Source organism: Strigops habroptila, chromosome 5 (genome assembly GCF_004027225.2).
Source record: "Strigops habroptila isolate Jane chromosome 5, bStrHab1.2.pri, whole genome shotgun sequence".
Lineage (NCBI taxonomy): Eukaryota > Metazoa > Chordata > Aves > Psittaciformes > Psittacidae > Strigops > Strigops habroptila.
The window spans coordinates 22,356,792-22,372,763 of record NC_044281.2 but is presented as its reverse complement, the minus strand read 5'-3'; the positions used below and the strand labels follow the sequence as shown (position 1 = coordinate 22,372,763).

Here is a 15,972-nt window from a genome sequence, read left to right as displayed (position 1 = left end):
TGTAATCTTCCAAGAAATCCTTCAGATTCAAGAAAGCACTATTTGACAAAAAGTGTATTGCGCAAATAAATAAACCCAAGAAACAATGCCACTATTGCTCTGGCATGGTTTGTCAAAAGTGTCTTCTTCAATAGTTACTACACTACTTAAACACCAGCCGCACCATAAAATACAGAAAACACTACTACTATCTATATAGTAGTACTGTCTAAAGCCATTTTTTATACCTCCCCTTCTGTAGCAGTGCTCGACCCAGATTTAACTCTGACCTTACTCTGAGTTGGAAGCATCTTACAACTGATAACATTCAGTGCAAAAGGTTATAAATATCTTTGAAATGTTACAAAGCAACAAAAAACCCCAGAAAATGTTTGTGAGTGCCTTCATGGGATAAAGGACCAAAAAAGGGCAGAAAAGAGTTTTAGCTTTTGTAGTTCATCTTTAAAATACGGCTGCTCAACATAATACAGTCAGAGCTGCACAGTCAAGTTTATTTTAAACAAATGCACGAGTCCAGATTCCCTAGATAAATACACAGAAAGGGAGTTTAACAATAGCTTTTAGCCATATATAAATCTACATGGTGGTGGAGGGAGGAGGGTTGTTTCGTTTTTTTGTTGGTGGTGTGTGTTTTTTTAAAAATCTACAGTACTGGAGTTGCCAGGTACCAGTGCAGTCTCTTCTGAGAATTAAGGACTCCAAGGAGTTTCCTATGTGCTTTAGGATGCAGGAAGGCCCCAAAATAACTTCTTTCTTAAGCCATGCTTTGCACTGGAAGTGGAACTGCCTTTAAGGCTGCAGAAGTACTATCTTTGGTAACTCTAGTACAGTGCCAAAGTTCAAGAATAATATGGCAGCTTTCAGTGACATGAAATTAAAAGCAGATTTTCTTTATGGTATTTCTCTTCTAGTAATTTTTTTTTATATAATTCCCTATCAAAACCAAACACAATACAGAACAAAATCACATCTCTACACTTGAAAAAGGAACAGAGACCAGAAGGCGAAACTATAGTTGTAATCTGAAACCACAGAATCCACCTTTTAAACTGTGTAACAGAAAAAGAAGGAATACTGATGACGTGGAAGGAGTTCAGAGTGTTTCATTTCCAGCAACTTGAAATCCTAAGCATAAAGTCACTTCAACACAGCTCACTGGTCCATAATTGGAAGTTCAGAAGAATGGTTTTGTTTTGCCTTTTAAGTAGTCCTGTCCCAGAGATCACAATAAATCTAGCCAAACTGATTGTATAGAAAGAAAATACTGACATCCTACTTTAACGTTGTTTCTGAATACTGAGTCCTATTGTCCAGATATAATAGCAGTGTGTAACTGCTTTCTGTCTTTGATGTCAGAAATTTCACTCAGGTGTGTTGAAAACAGCAAAGCTTTTGTTGTCTTGCTAAAGACAAGCAGGAAATACCAGTAAAAGATGAAGAACTGCCAAAGAAAAGCAAGGAAGAGTGAGGGAGAATTTCAGTGAGAACCTTCAGTGGGCAGCATCTTCCAAATCACTGTTACAGATGCAGATCAAGCAGTATGAGGCATATGTACTATGACAAAAGGTACTTTATAGCTATCCTTTCAACAAAAAGAGAAACAGAAGCAACAAATCCCCAAAAGAATAAATTCACAGAAGCCCTCCATCATTTCGCTTCCAAGCCTTTCTATAACCATTGTACTTCTATGTGAAAATGAAAACCAAACACCTTATTTACTGCCATACAATTGTATGTTATTAAACTTACCTAAACCTGTGTGGGTAAGTTGTTCAAACAGAGTCCAGCTATGGTCATCAATGTAGTGGTTCTTCAGTATCAAGAGCTGACATACATCCCTGGCTGTTATATCACCTGGTACTTCCAAAGCTCTGCTTGTATCATCTTCACTATACACTTTAATTACCTGCAATAAATAAAAAAGCTAAAATATCCATAAGTTTAACCTTTAATTCAGTTAGTCCAAATACGTTCCTATCTCATCTTCATGACTGAGACAAGAACCTATATACATAGGATGCAATACTAAAGACAGCCATTTCTCTCTAGTGCAATGGTGTAATTGAGAACGAAACAGATGAGTAAAGCATATCCCACTTCAAAATTTGGCTACTGGACATCTTTTGCCACAGGATACTGGAAAGATTGTTGCATTCACTTAAAAAAAAAAAAAATAGAGAGGTAAATAAACCTGGTGAAACCGTACATTCTTACATAAGCTAAAGAAGAAACCACAGAGGATAAACAGTGAAACTCATGAATTCAATGACTGCAGAACTGTAAGATTTGATACAGAGTTAGTTTAGAGAACAATCAGATTCAAGATGCTCATAATTCTATAGACAACAAAAACAGGAAATGCTACAGACGTGCTTCAAATTTGACAAGCAAGAACTTAAACTATGAATTAATAAAGAGACATACAAACATACATAAAGAATCAAAAATATCATACATGGGAAAGAATTACCATCATATGAGGACCAGAGAAGTAAACAAAATGTTATAGAAGATGCAGATGCAAAAAAACTTATTACAAGTATACAATTTTTGTAATGTTCTATCAGTATTTTTTCCAAGTTCCTTTATTCTACTGGGGGGGGGGCGGAGGGGAGGAAGAGGAGGCAATACAAACTTTCATGAGCTATCCTGTCATTTTCACTTTTAAATGTCAGTTTAAAAGTTATTTTTCTCCATTGGTACATATTTTAAGAGTCCTGAAGAATAGGTGTCCATTAAGTTCTTGAAGAGGTGAAACTAAACTTGCTGATGCTTTGTTTCACATGAAGAGGCTGAGGAAGTCTTATTGCATATTGACTGTTTGAAAGAAGGCATGACCATTTAGGTATTTTTTCTGTATCTTCTTTCTCTGAAGGAGAATTAATCAAACAAATCAGATCAATCTGTGAACTGGATGGAACTGATGCAAATCACAGTGACTAAACCTATTAAGGTCAACACAGATTTTTTTTTTTTTTGGTATAGGAGTAGAAAATAATCTCATATTCCTCACAGTAGTCAGGAAACACAACACTCCGTCAGATTTCCTCTATTTTGCATTTTTTAAAAGTAGACAAAATACAAGCAGTGAAAAATACTGAAGCTCCTCACACAAGGATCAACTCCTATCTGTGGTATTATACGTGGGAATAGTAAGATAGTTCCCAGAATAAAAGAGATGTTTGAGATTTTATTATAAACACAGGCAGGTAAACATGAGCAGTAGGTATAGAAGATCTGACGCAACATTAAACATGCCATAAAGTCTTCCAGGTACTCAGAAACACGCTAAGTGATCAGGTCTGGTATGCAGTACCTTGTATTTTCAAACAAGCATTTTCACTGAAAAGCCACTCAATGTCATGAGATTGGAAAGTAAATACATCAATTCATTCTCAAGAATCAGATTTATTCCCCAATATTTACATTTTCCAGTAGTGTGAAGTAACAATGTTATTCATTCTCTACCAAAACAATGAGAGTCTGAATGCCCATCCCCAGTGCAGTGCCTGCTGTGTACTGTGCCAATGGAAACAGTAAGCAGCTCACTTGCTAGTGACAGTGGCCATAACAGCAAGGAATTCAGCACAGGTTAAACTACCCTGCCTACCCTGTCTGAGCCAAAGCACAGACATCCTCAAGACAAAGAGCATCCAAGATGTTTTTAATTTATCCCAAAAATCCTCCTCTCAGCTTATTCAATTCATCCATATTCATAAGAATACATCACACACCTCACCTGAACTTTATACACAAAACCTAACATCGTTGTAAACCCTTCATTAAACAAGACACAAATTCTTAAAGACAAACAAACATGTTATTGTCAGTCAGTCCTTAATTTCCTACCTTACTAAACACATGCTGATTTCAAGCATCTAATGAACAATCAGCAATGTACTGTTGCCCTAACTTGTTACAGTAGCTCCTGCTGTTTTGTGCTGAAGTTGGTACGTAAGTGAGCAAAGAGCTGCAACTTTATCTCCTGCCACCTCTCTCCTCCACCTTTATCTCCTGCTTCTCTCCCATTAACTGCAAAAATTCTCCCCTGACCTCCCCCCCAAGTTAGGTCAGCTCACCCATGCTTTCTAAACATCAGAACAAGGAAAAGGGACTCCATTTGAAAACTACATAGTGATTAAAGCACCTTGATGGCCTTACTGCCCTTCAAAATCCTGCTTTTCTCTATGGAACTACATATATGGCAGTTCTGTTACAAGCTCTGGCCCTGTGTATAAAATCAGCATGAAGTCCATGATGATTTGCTTTAGTATTTCAGCTAGTAAGTGATGACAGCTCAAGACTTCCACACAAGGTTCAGCCACCCTTGTCATAACACCAATCTCCAGGATACAGCAAACATTAAAAGTGGTGAAATCTCTCTCTACTCATGAATCAACCACATAAGAGCAAGAGTCTTACTGCAAAAAGAGGCAGACCTGGAGAAAGTAGATCCAAAGTTTCCACAGGTCTAAGCTACATCCCACTACTAACATTCAATACAATAGGCAAAAAGACCACATCGATATTGAATTGAAGGACCAATATCACAAAAGCCACCACAGTTGATGGCTGTGGTTGGATTTCTAAGATGTCTATGCTTTGGCAGCATTCCCAAGTGGGACCAGTTAGCAATGCAGCCTGCTTGCAGTAGGGTCTTGTTCCACACACACAGACACACTGAACTCCTGCTCAAGTCTCACAGGACTGATGTTTTATAGTCCAGGATATACCAGCATGAATTATTTAAAATCCTGTAGTATTTACAGAGATTCAAAGATGAAATTAAAAGAAGTGTCTAGCATGCTGTTCTGTGAATGAGGTAGAGAGCTGTACAGGTGAGCAGACAAAACAGCATCCCATCACCTTAAAACATGTCATACTCTGGGCAGCACTGAAGGTCAGGGACAGCTTCGTTAGCCTCTTCAGTAAGTCTGTATGAGGCTGAATATAAAAGATTTTGCAGGTTAAAGTGCCAGAAAGGAGGGAGGCAGTATAGAAGGGGAAAGAAAAGGAGAGAATTAAAGCAACTTTCCTAGTATTGGACTAGATGATCATGGTAGGTCCCTTCCAACTGAAAGACTGTATTTCTCAATCTTCTCTCATAGACCCAGAGTAAGAATCCATGCCAGCGCCCTGGCTAGGGACCCTGCCTAGGGACCCTGCCAGAACATACTAGCCACTACAGTTTTCTCCAGGTACTCAAGTTAGTGTGCTTGTTTTACAGCAAGAACACATACAGCCCATGCTGAGGCCCCTGATGGACGATTTTTACAGAAATTCTTTTTAAAAGGCTTAAGAGTTGCAGTGGAGATGACTACACTTTTATTGCTGAGGAAATAGAAAAAGACTTTTTAAAATGCTGAAGACAGCAGCACAAGTCATGATAATGAGCTGCCTGTGGCCATTCAACTCAGGGCGTGGGAAGCCTTGGAGGTGGCCTTGGACTACAGGAGCACAGCTAAAACAAAACAACACAACAAAGAAACAATGGGAAAAAAACCACCCGGAGTTTACATTCTCTGTGAGTATTTTCACTTGGCTTTCTCAGTACAGTGAAATAAATCCTGCACAAGTCTAGGACAATGGATCACCCCAGATCACAGCTATGACATGTTACCTTATAAAACACAAATGCTGTGCCCTTTGTCCCTTCCTTCAAGGGATTCAAATACAGCTGAAGACAACAGTCATCTAATAGACCCTTCTGAACTTCTGCTACAATTTTAGTTTAATGAATTGAATGTGATGGTGTAAATTTCATCAGTTAGAGTGACCTTTGAGGGGTTTTTAATTAGAAAATGTTGCTCATTCTGTGCTTTCTGCTATGTTTGAAGCAAAGTCTCCTATAGGATTTGCTGGGAATGTATTTGTTCCAAGGGGAGTGGATCAGACGAAAAAGGATCAATTCAAAATCCCATTTTTCCTTGGAAATATGTTGCAATAAATACTTCTTTTCTCAAAAATAGGGGATGCTCCAAGAATTAAAGGGTGGCAGGATTATGCTAAAGATGCGGTTATGTCACCTCCCATAGAGATGAGGAAACCTGAGTGACCACTTCTTTATTTTTATTAGCAGTTACCATCATGCATTGCGGTGTCCAGTCATCCCCACTCTCTTCCATTCTTTCCCCTGAAAATTTGACTGAGAAGTAGCACACATGAAAAGACCTGCTAATTGAGAAGATGTCATCGCCATTTTCATTATTGCACACTCTCAAGCCTTATTCAACCTATTTAACTTCCCTTGACTACATCTTTCAGGAGAAAGTTTGAAAAAGTTGCCTCAGTAGTGTTCAAATCTTCCCTTTCCTGTATACTTTATAAATACAAGGAGATTTTAGTTGTTCCCAGAGCCAGAAAAAGAAACATCTCAATAGCTTCCATTTAAGCCAGTGGAAGTAAGAAATTAGCAGCTCCAAGATCTTTTTACAAGAGGAAAGCACCAAGCTGAGCATGACAAGCATTAATCACATTGCCTATCGAAGCAGGCAAGGAAGTATAGCCTTCCTATACATCCTCTTTCCATTTTTCAGTATATTAAAATTCAGCCAAGATCCCAGAAGTATGTGCAATGCATCTTTATCCCTCCAAAAAATTATTCTGTTAAGAAATGTTGCTTCAAAATAAAATATATTGTGTTTCACTAATCGTCTGAACTCAGAATGTAAAATCAATGTTGACAAATACAACCTAGTATTTAACACAGAAAAGGAAAAAGGAGACTCTAGCTTTTATACTAGAAAATAATCAGATGGAGAAAAAAAAAAATCAGAAACTGCTTAAAAGAATAAGCAAAAGAGCACACGAGGCAATCAGTGTGGGAGGAGGGAGGAGCACTAGAAGGCTGGACTCCCCCAAGTCTTCTTCCACACTCAATCATCGTCTCTACTACAATAATTAAATAATATGTTTCATAGACTTTTAAGAGAGGGTGTCCAAGTCTGATTCTTCAGAATCTTCAAGCCATCTGTTTTGAAAGTTCCAATCTGCAGAAACAGCACGAACATATGGAAAGACCATACCCTGCACTGAGGAATTTCAAATTTCAAACTAATTCCTAATATGTGAAAGAAGCCAGGTAGATCCAACAAAATAAGAACCACATGGAGTCCATATTTAGGTGCCTACATCAAAATGGCCTGACATTTACATGATTCTTAATGCTCCCTTACAGCCATTAAGACAGTATGCATAACCAATAATCGGCCGCTTAAAAAAAATAAAAATCAGGCCACTTTTACTCATAAAGATACAAGCACCTAAGTTTAGCTTATAATTTCTACAATTATTTTTCCCCCATGAATAAAACACAGCACATTTTGTACTTAGATTACAATTTCAGTCACATTTATGTTAAATGTAGAGTTATTGTATGCAAAACCAGACCTTAAAAAAGTCTTACACTCCAGGGTGCCATACTTCCCCTGAGATCCTGCCTGATGGTATGCTAACCTCTGTCTTTAGTGTTAACTAACAGGCTATTTGCCTGAAGCATTTGTTCTCCAACTTCCAACCTTGCTCCCTGTTCGACAAAGTTTTTTGCTTATTGATATTGGCAGAGGATAGGGGAATTTGGAGTGTACTTGAACTACAATGGAAGCACTTTGAAATTTTTAGCATTTTGAAATTTTTAGCATTTTGAACTATTTTATGTCTTCTAGCAATAGTCTGTCTTGATTTTAGAGTGAATCGGCAAAATTCTGCATTCATAAAAATATTTAAGGGCAGTATAACTCACAACTAGTTAAAAAAAAACAGTGTGTTAATAAAGTTATAAAGTTTACTGTCTTCACTACCAGGTGTGAATGCAAGCTTCTCCTTTAAGCATCCCTGTCTACAGTTCAAAGGCCAGCTTCCAATATTTCCGTCCAAGAGGAAGATTTCTGGGCCAAAAAAACCCCAACCCAAACCAAAACAAACTCACAGTGCATATAATGGTAAACTGCAGCTGCTCATTGTAAAGCAACTATTTTCTCAATCAACTCAACAGGAGCTTTCCAAAATTTGTCCTGTACATGTCTCTGTGAGCCTTTATTCACATAAGACCACTGACAAGCTCAATTTCTCTAGCAGTTCATTGATTCCTTGACTCAAAACACAATGATTTTTTTTAGACATAAATACTCTGTGAGAAGGTATTCAAATAAATAAGTAATTTCATTGTAACAATATGCGCACATTATCAACTGAAACAATTTCTATTTATTTTCTGGGCACTACAGTAGCTGTCTACATTATATAGCTCACACAGTTACTTCCCTCCCCCAGATGCTTAGTCCTGTCTCTGTGCCCTACGTAATCCAGCACAAGATTGACCATCCCATGAAAAAGGAACTAAATAGCAATGTGAACAAGTTACAAAAAATATTTGAGATTAGCTATAGGAAAAAAGGTCCAATCCTCAGTTTTAAAATGCATATTTGACGTCTTTGTGCAAGTCAATATTAGTCCCTCAGTTTCCTTTTTGTAAAATGGGCCAGGGGAACTGAAATGTGTTTCTGTACAGCAGGGTAAAAGATTGAACTCATTAGGATTTATAAAGCACTTAGACTTCCTCATAGGACTACTGCTTTAGATGTGTAAATATGCTGTAATAAAAAGCGAGGTTAAATTATGCAGATCTCCAAATTATAATAAGCTATGTGCAAAAATATACCACCGAATTTCTTTCAAATGAAGGTTATGACAATCACATTACGATATTAGAAAAAAACGGCAGAAAGAGGACAAAGCTGACATGCAATCATCTTAAAGGCAATGTCAGTAAAACTGAAAAGAAACAAGGTTTGAAAGACAACAGGAAAGTTAAAATATAAATATTACTTAATTGTGAATTTGATACATTCATTTTTTCAATAGTGGCCAGCAGAAACAAAATGTAGTTATAAACAGTAATCAAAGAGTTATAGATTTCATTTCTCTGTATAAAACTGAACAAAAGGCAAGGTCTAGAGAAAGCAACTTCCACGCTTTGGACACTTAACTCATAGTACAACTACTTCTGCATCAGAAAGTGAGATTATTATCAACTACACAATAACTACACTATAATTGGAAAAATTAAATAACAGGTATGTTGTGAAGTTCAACATCCTGAAAGAAAGAACTGCAGTAATAAACATGTAGATTAAACACAGAAAGTGAAAGTTCCATCACCATCAACAGCCATTACCACAACAAAGGACCACATCAGGAGTAAGAAATGCAAAGGGATCTATAAAAGTAAAAACCACAGTTCATTCCTTAAAAAGAATGCACACTATTTATAAGAAAAGGCGAGGGTGGATGCAACAATTTATTTAAACAGTCTCAAATTATTTTGCCTTACAAGAGATTTTTTTCAGACTATGGAGATTCCACACAAAAGCAACTAAGGAGGTATTTCAAGTACAACTAGTAAGATGTGTATGAAAGCTGCAGGGAAATTTAAACATGATTAGCAAAAATTTCAAATAATGCAATTGCATGGAATAGCAGAAATGAAAGGAAATTAGCAGGTTTGCCAAATGATTAAGCAGTCAAAGGATCACTTATACAAGATAAACACACTGCTACATGATTTATCTGCATTAATTATTCACAATGGATATAGAAGAACATGTTGTCCCAAATCTACTCTTTACAGGTGAAATAAAATGGCCAGTTTAAATACGCTGGAAATGAAAAAGCAAACACCAAATAGTTATCAGAAGGTTATACAGTCTAAAATTTAAAGAAATGTAAATGGCAAACCTCGGTCTATCCTAACATCAACAGAAATGGAGGCCTAGGCTTCATCTATTATGTCATCTGATGTACATAGGGTATAAACATCTGTTCAGTTCTGAGAAAGAGGAAAAGCCCAAGGGCTATTGCAGCAGATTTTGGGGTATTGCATTATGAATTTGTGAGCCACCATTGCCAGGCAGATAGGTAACAATCTACTAACATTACCTGAATCTTTCTCTTCCTAGAAGAAAATCCACTCTTAAATTTATGAAAATTTTTCCCCATCTTGTTCATAGCAGTTACTAGAATGGTTTAGATTAATCATCATAGTTCTGAAAAATCTCAGCGGGGTTATGCAGTTCACATTGATTAGTATCAGTAACTTTTCCCAAGTCCTCCAAAAGAAGAGCTATTATGAAAATTAAACAGTTATGGAGTGAAAGACTGCAAAATAAAGATAAACTTAGAATGAACAATTCATTCTTAGAACAGCTGGCTATAGTAAAGTAATTTCAGGCTCATACTCATACTAACCTTTAAATCAGAGTGGAGAACCTATGTCTTAGAAGCCATGATAAAAATAAGTCTTAGTTATTTTTTATTACATTATTGAGTAATGCTAAGTGTGTACATTAACATCTGACACAAAGCTATCTGAAAAACCTCTTGGCCCTGGGAAAGGTAAAAGGATGCCTATTCCTGTTCTCTATGTACTATCTACTTACAGACAGCTAATCAAATATAGGTCACTTCTCAACCTCAGTGCACAGTATGCGCAGCTCCCTGTTAATCTAAACCCAGTACACAGACACGTAGATCTCATCTAGGAAGGCAAGATAGTTTTACATCTTCCTGTCCACTAAAAATAAATAAATACAAAAATTATGACAGCAATCTAGTGAAACATGGGTAAAATTCTTGAACCAAGGGAAATTAATGTAAAACCCAGTGGAGAACATAAATAACCCAACTTATGAACAAGTACAGTTAACAAGCTATTCTCCCCTCTAGCTATGAATCACCATGTCTTGGTGTCAGAATCACCACACTTTTTAATACAGTTCAGTTTGTCCAACCAATACAGCTCACAGTACAAAGCTTACATAATTCAGGCTAAATGTACATGCTGCATGACCCTTAATCTTTACTCGGAGCTACCTTTTCTCATGAAATTGATAGAAAATTGCTAAAATAACTAGCAAGGTATAAAACTCATTCTGGTAGTGGCTAAGAGTTTCAGGTTTTGCCACCAAACGAAGTCCTTTAAGATAAAGTTGAAAAGCCTTATTGTTGAATTAAAGAGATCAATATTCAGACTGGGCTTGATTATTGCATTAAGGTTAATAAGAGTACTTTCACATGAACTTTTCTTCATGAAAAGTTAATTTAGTGGAGATGAACAGCTTATTAGCTTTATTAGTAAATTTATAGTATTAGCAACTTCAGCCCTTTGTTTCCAGACTGCCTGCTAAGTCTTAACTTTACACAGCTTTTACATATTTAATAGTAATACACAACTTTACAGTTTATTATACTGATCTTTATTATATTTTATTATGCTTTATTTTTATTCTATTTTAAGATTATATATTATATCACATTATATGATATGATATGTTATTATATTTATTATTTGAGACCCCACTTGGAGTACTGTGTGCAGTTCCGGTGTCTTCAACGTAAGGACATGGAGCTGTTGGAGCAAGTCCAGAGGAAGGCCACAAGGATGATAAGGGGGCTCGAGCACCTCGTGTATGAAGACAGGCTGAGAAAGTTGGGGCTGTTCAGACTGGAAAAGAGAAGGCTGCGTGGAGACCTCATAGCAGCCTTCCAGCATCTGAAGGGGGACTACAAGGATGCTGGAGAGCGACTCTTCATTAGGGACTGTAGCGATAAGACAAGGGATAACGGGTTTAAACTTAAACAGGGGAAGTTCAGGTTAGATATAAGGAAGAAGCTCTTTACTGTGAGGGTGGTGAGGCACTGGAATGGGTTGCACAAAGAAGTGGTAAATGCTCCATCCCTGGCAGTGTTCAAGGCCAGGTTGGACAGAGTCTTGGGCGACGTGGTCTAGTGTGGCATGTCCCCGCCCATGGCAGGGGGGTTGGAACTAGATGATCTTAAGGTCCTTTCCAACCCAAACCATCGTATGATTCTGTACACAATAGCAACATTTATAATATGCCTATCATATACTGATGAAAAAATATCCAGTTAGACTAACTCAACTTAAAAAGACAAAGGGTATGGAAAATCATACAAGAGGATTCAAAGAATCTGACTTGAAGGAGGAACTTCAGCATTCATTAAAAAAAAATAAAAATGTTTGTGAAACAGAAAAGGAACAGAAAATTAAAAAAATTCGTAGTGTACCAGTACTATTTATCCCCCAAACTGGAAATATGGTAGAAATTATCCATATACTACTCTGCTTTCCAAAGAAGTCATGTACGGAGATCAGGGGAGAAATTTAAATACAAAGCCACTAAAACACACTTCTGTTTTTTGGGTTTTGTGCACAACAAAGATAAGGGCAGGATGTTATCAGCCTCATGTTTGAATAGCTTGTCCTTATTTATGTCAAAGCACAAACATTATTTAAATGAGGCTTTCTGTATTTAATAGTGCAGTTTGTCCAACATATCCTTTGCTTGTCAGAGATAAATAGAATGCTGCATTCCAGCACAAGAGAAAGCAAATCTGTTACTGCCACGTTCTGGCTGCACTCTATGTTTCTGAAGAGATATCAGCTATAAAAAGAAGTACCTATTGTTTCTACTGGGTTTTCACACTGTGTTGCTGGTTTCTCCGCAGATCTCTTGCTAAACTAAGACCAAGTCTCTGAATAACACCATTAAGAGACCAATTAGTTTCTCATTTCTTTTACAGCAGTCCTAAAATATTTAAGTTAAAAAGAAAATAAAAATTTTTTTTTCTTAAATCCTTCTTTCACTTTTACAATTTCATATAAAAGTTCTGGCTTGAACTACAACACAGCTTCAAAGCGAAAAATGCCTTTGTCACCACCTTTATCACTGATGTATTCCCATGGAGGTCACTAGAGGAGGAAAAGAATACAGACTCCGCAAGACCAAACAAATTTTAGATTTTTAGCTAAAGAAGATACAGGTTGGAAATTTCCCAGGATTTCTGGAGTAGTACAAGGAATGTTCAGAGCAAGTATGACAAAGGCTATGTACGTTAACCCACTATAATAAATAGTTGTTTCAGAATGCTGAAGCACTTTGCCAAAAAAAAAAAGAACCAACAAAAAAACCCCCACTTTGCAGACTCAGACTACAACATCCTTCCAGCTCAGTACTGTCTTTGGGCATCTGTTTCTAGTCACTGGTGGTATATAACAGCAAGGTTTAACTGCTTCTGACAGAACATTTTACCCCTCAGCACTTTTCAACTTGGCTTTCATTTTGTTCACATAGCATTGTTCCCTCCAGCCTAAGCACAAAATCCAAATAAAGAGTAAATCCTGCAATAAAGCTAGTAAGCCTACTCAAACCATGTAAAACCTTCAACTATACACTGTCACATTATTACAGGTTTGTCAGCAAATTTTGCTGACAAATCCAAACCACTACAGGAACAGAAAAGACCAGGAGCACCCGGGCATGGAAATCAGGCCCTGAAATTGTTGGCAAAAATGTAATAGTCATCTAATGCAGAAGTCACTCACTAAACAAGTGAACAAAGTGGAACAGAAAAATAATGAGAAGTGGATGATGTAGTAGTAAGAAGGGAGTAGTCATTTTAGAAATTCAGTGTATTTTGACGATATTTACCTCTGATGATTTGTTCTGAAATGAAAATGAGGTATGTAAACTGAACATCCTTCAGTCATACAGGAAAACTGAGAAGTCAGTAGCACATTTCTCAGCTATACACATGCTGTGATACCCTACATTCAGAGGCCTTCTGAGCTGCCTGGCTGCTGCTTCTCTTCCCCACATATAAGCCATGTTCACATCATCATAAATGTATGTATTTTATTTGTGTTATGATCATGCTGAAAGACTTGTCAAACAGAATACCCAAAAGGATGGTGACAAACACCAATCCAACAAGTTACAATTAATAGGATCAAAAGAAAAATAACAACATTGAGGGCTTGCATATGCAGCAGGTGAATAATTTGATGAGCTAGTTAAGTCTGGCTGTCAAGCTAATATAAGACAAGCAGAGGGCTCCAACTGCTATTCAGTCTAAATACCACTTAATTGCTAACCTCTTAGAGAATGGAATTAACTGGCTCAGAAAAGCAGTCTAAGTGGTCTAAGAAAAAAGCACAATGCTAAGTTAGGGCAAAGGTCAGAGATGGAAATTATACAATGTAAAAAAATGATCAGAAAGACTGTGAAGAAATCAGAGTACACTGAGGAATAGTGAACAAAGAGGATTCTAGTGAGGAAGTGAAGGAAAAGCATTAATGGTGTCAAGTGAACACTTCCTCCTAGGCCTCAGTCCTTCATAAGAAGTGGTGCCAAACAGAAAAGGTATCAGCAAAGACAAACAGCAGGAAGCTGTAACAGCAAGGATGCGGAAGGCATGGGTAAGAAAGGAACCAAAAATGTCTCTGCCAGTTAACATTTTTGATACCTGAGCATGTGTATTGGTAGATATAGGTCAGCAGTCCAAGACCACCATCAGGATCTGACAGAAAGAGGAGATGAAATATGGCACTGCACTGTGCCAGAATAAATCTGTTCTCATTTAACTACTTTAAACTATGAAAAACAGGTTGCCTTGAAATAATGTAAACACAAATAAAGGCTTGAATAAGGAAAACTTCAAAACAGAAACTTTAGGAGGTCACTACCCAGTGTAAGAGACTAAGATGGACTGGAACCAGGGTAAAATTTCCAGTGTTAAAATAGAATTATATTGGTTCAGAAGTTTTGATTTGCAGTGGGTTTACCCTGGCTGGATGCCAGGTGCCCACCCAAGCTGCTCTATCACTTCCCTCCTCAGCTGAACAGGGGAAAGAAAATATAACAAAAGGCTCGTGGGTCAAATTAAGGACAGGAAGATCACTCAACAATTACCATCACAGGCAAAACAGACTTGACTTGGGGAAATTAAGTTTAACTTTACTACCAATCAAAATCAGAGTAGGATAATGAGAAACAAAAACAAATCTTCAAATCCCTTCCCCCCACTACTCCCTTCTTCTCAGGCTTAACTTTACTCCAGATTTCCTCTACCTCCTCCCTACTTAGTGGTGCAGGGGGTCAGGGAACAGGGGTTGTGGTCAGTTCATCACACGCTGTCTCCAGTGCTCCCTCCTACTCAGAGGAAGGACTCCTCATACTCTTCCCCTGCTCCAGAGTAAGGTCCTTCCAACGGGAGACAGTTCTCCATGAACTTCACCAATATCAGTCCTCCCAATTGCATGCCGTTTTTCCACAAACTGCTCCAGCATGGGTCCTTTCCATGGGGTGCAGTCCTTCAGGAACAGGCTGCTCCACCATGGGTCCCCATGGGGTCACAAGTCCTGCCAGCAAACCTGCTCCAGCGTGGGCTCCTCTCTCCATGGGGCCACAGGTCCTACCAGGAGCCTGCTCCAGCATGGCCTTCCCACAGGGTCACAGCCTCGTTTGGGAATCCCCCTACTCTAACGTGGGATCCTCCCCAGACTGCAGGTGGATATCTGCTTCACCATGAACCTCCACGGGCTGCCAGGGCACAGCCTGCCTCACCATGGGCTGTACCCCAGGCTGATGGGGAATCTCTGCTCTTACACCTGGACCACCACTTCCTCCCCTCCTCCTTCACTGCTTTTGGTGTTTGCAGAGCTGCTTCTCTCACCTGTTATCAATCTTCCCTCCAGCTGCAGCTGCACAGCACACAGCAACTTTTTCCCCCTCCTTAAATATGTTATCCCAGAGATGCTACATCACTGATGGGCTCAGCTTTGGCCAGTGGTGAGCCAGTCTTGGAGCTGCTGGCATTGGTTCTACTGGACACAGGGGGAAGCTTCTGTCAGCTTCTCACAGAAGCCACCCCTGTAGCCCCGTGCTACCAAAACCTTGTCATGCAAACCCAATATATGATAATACAGTCGGAACTTCTTTTTTAGGTCCTTAAGGCAGCTGGCTTTTTGTTGGGTTGGTCCTGCCTCTGTTCCTGACCCAGAGGCATGAAAAACAAGGAGCAGGGGAGACACAGGGCATGGCCAGTACCCATAGCAACAGCATGAAAATGAGGAAGAAAGCAAGCTTAAATATGAAGCATTGCTTGATGCAAGGT

The 15,972-nt window shown here is 38.3% G+C and overlaps 1 protein-coding gene across 3 annotated transcripts in view; it reads right to left on the bottom strand.

Annotated features, from left to right (window-relative positions):
* GRB14 (growth factor receptor bound protein 14) overlaps window positions 1–15,972 on the bottom strand; it is a 63,731-nt gene that overhangs the window by 27,388 nt on the left and 20,371 nt on the right. For all 3 annotated transcript variants that reach the window (XR_003991635.1, XM_030487861.1, XM_030487862.1), the window contains one exon: window positions 1,750–1,906. Coding sequence is in view for 2 of the 3 variants with exons in the window: in XM_030487861.1 (XP_030343721.1) it covers window positions 1,750–1,906 (157 nt within the window). In the remaining variant the exon portion in view is untranslated. The remainder of the gene's footprint in view (window positions 1–1,749; window positions 1,907–15,972) is intronic.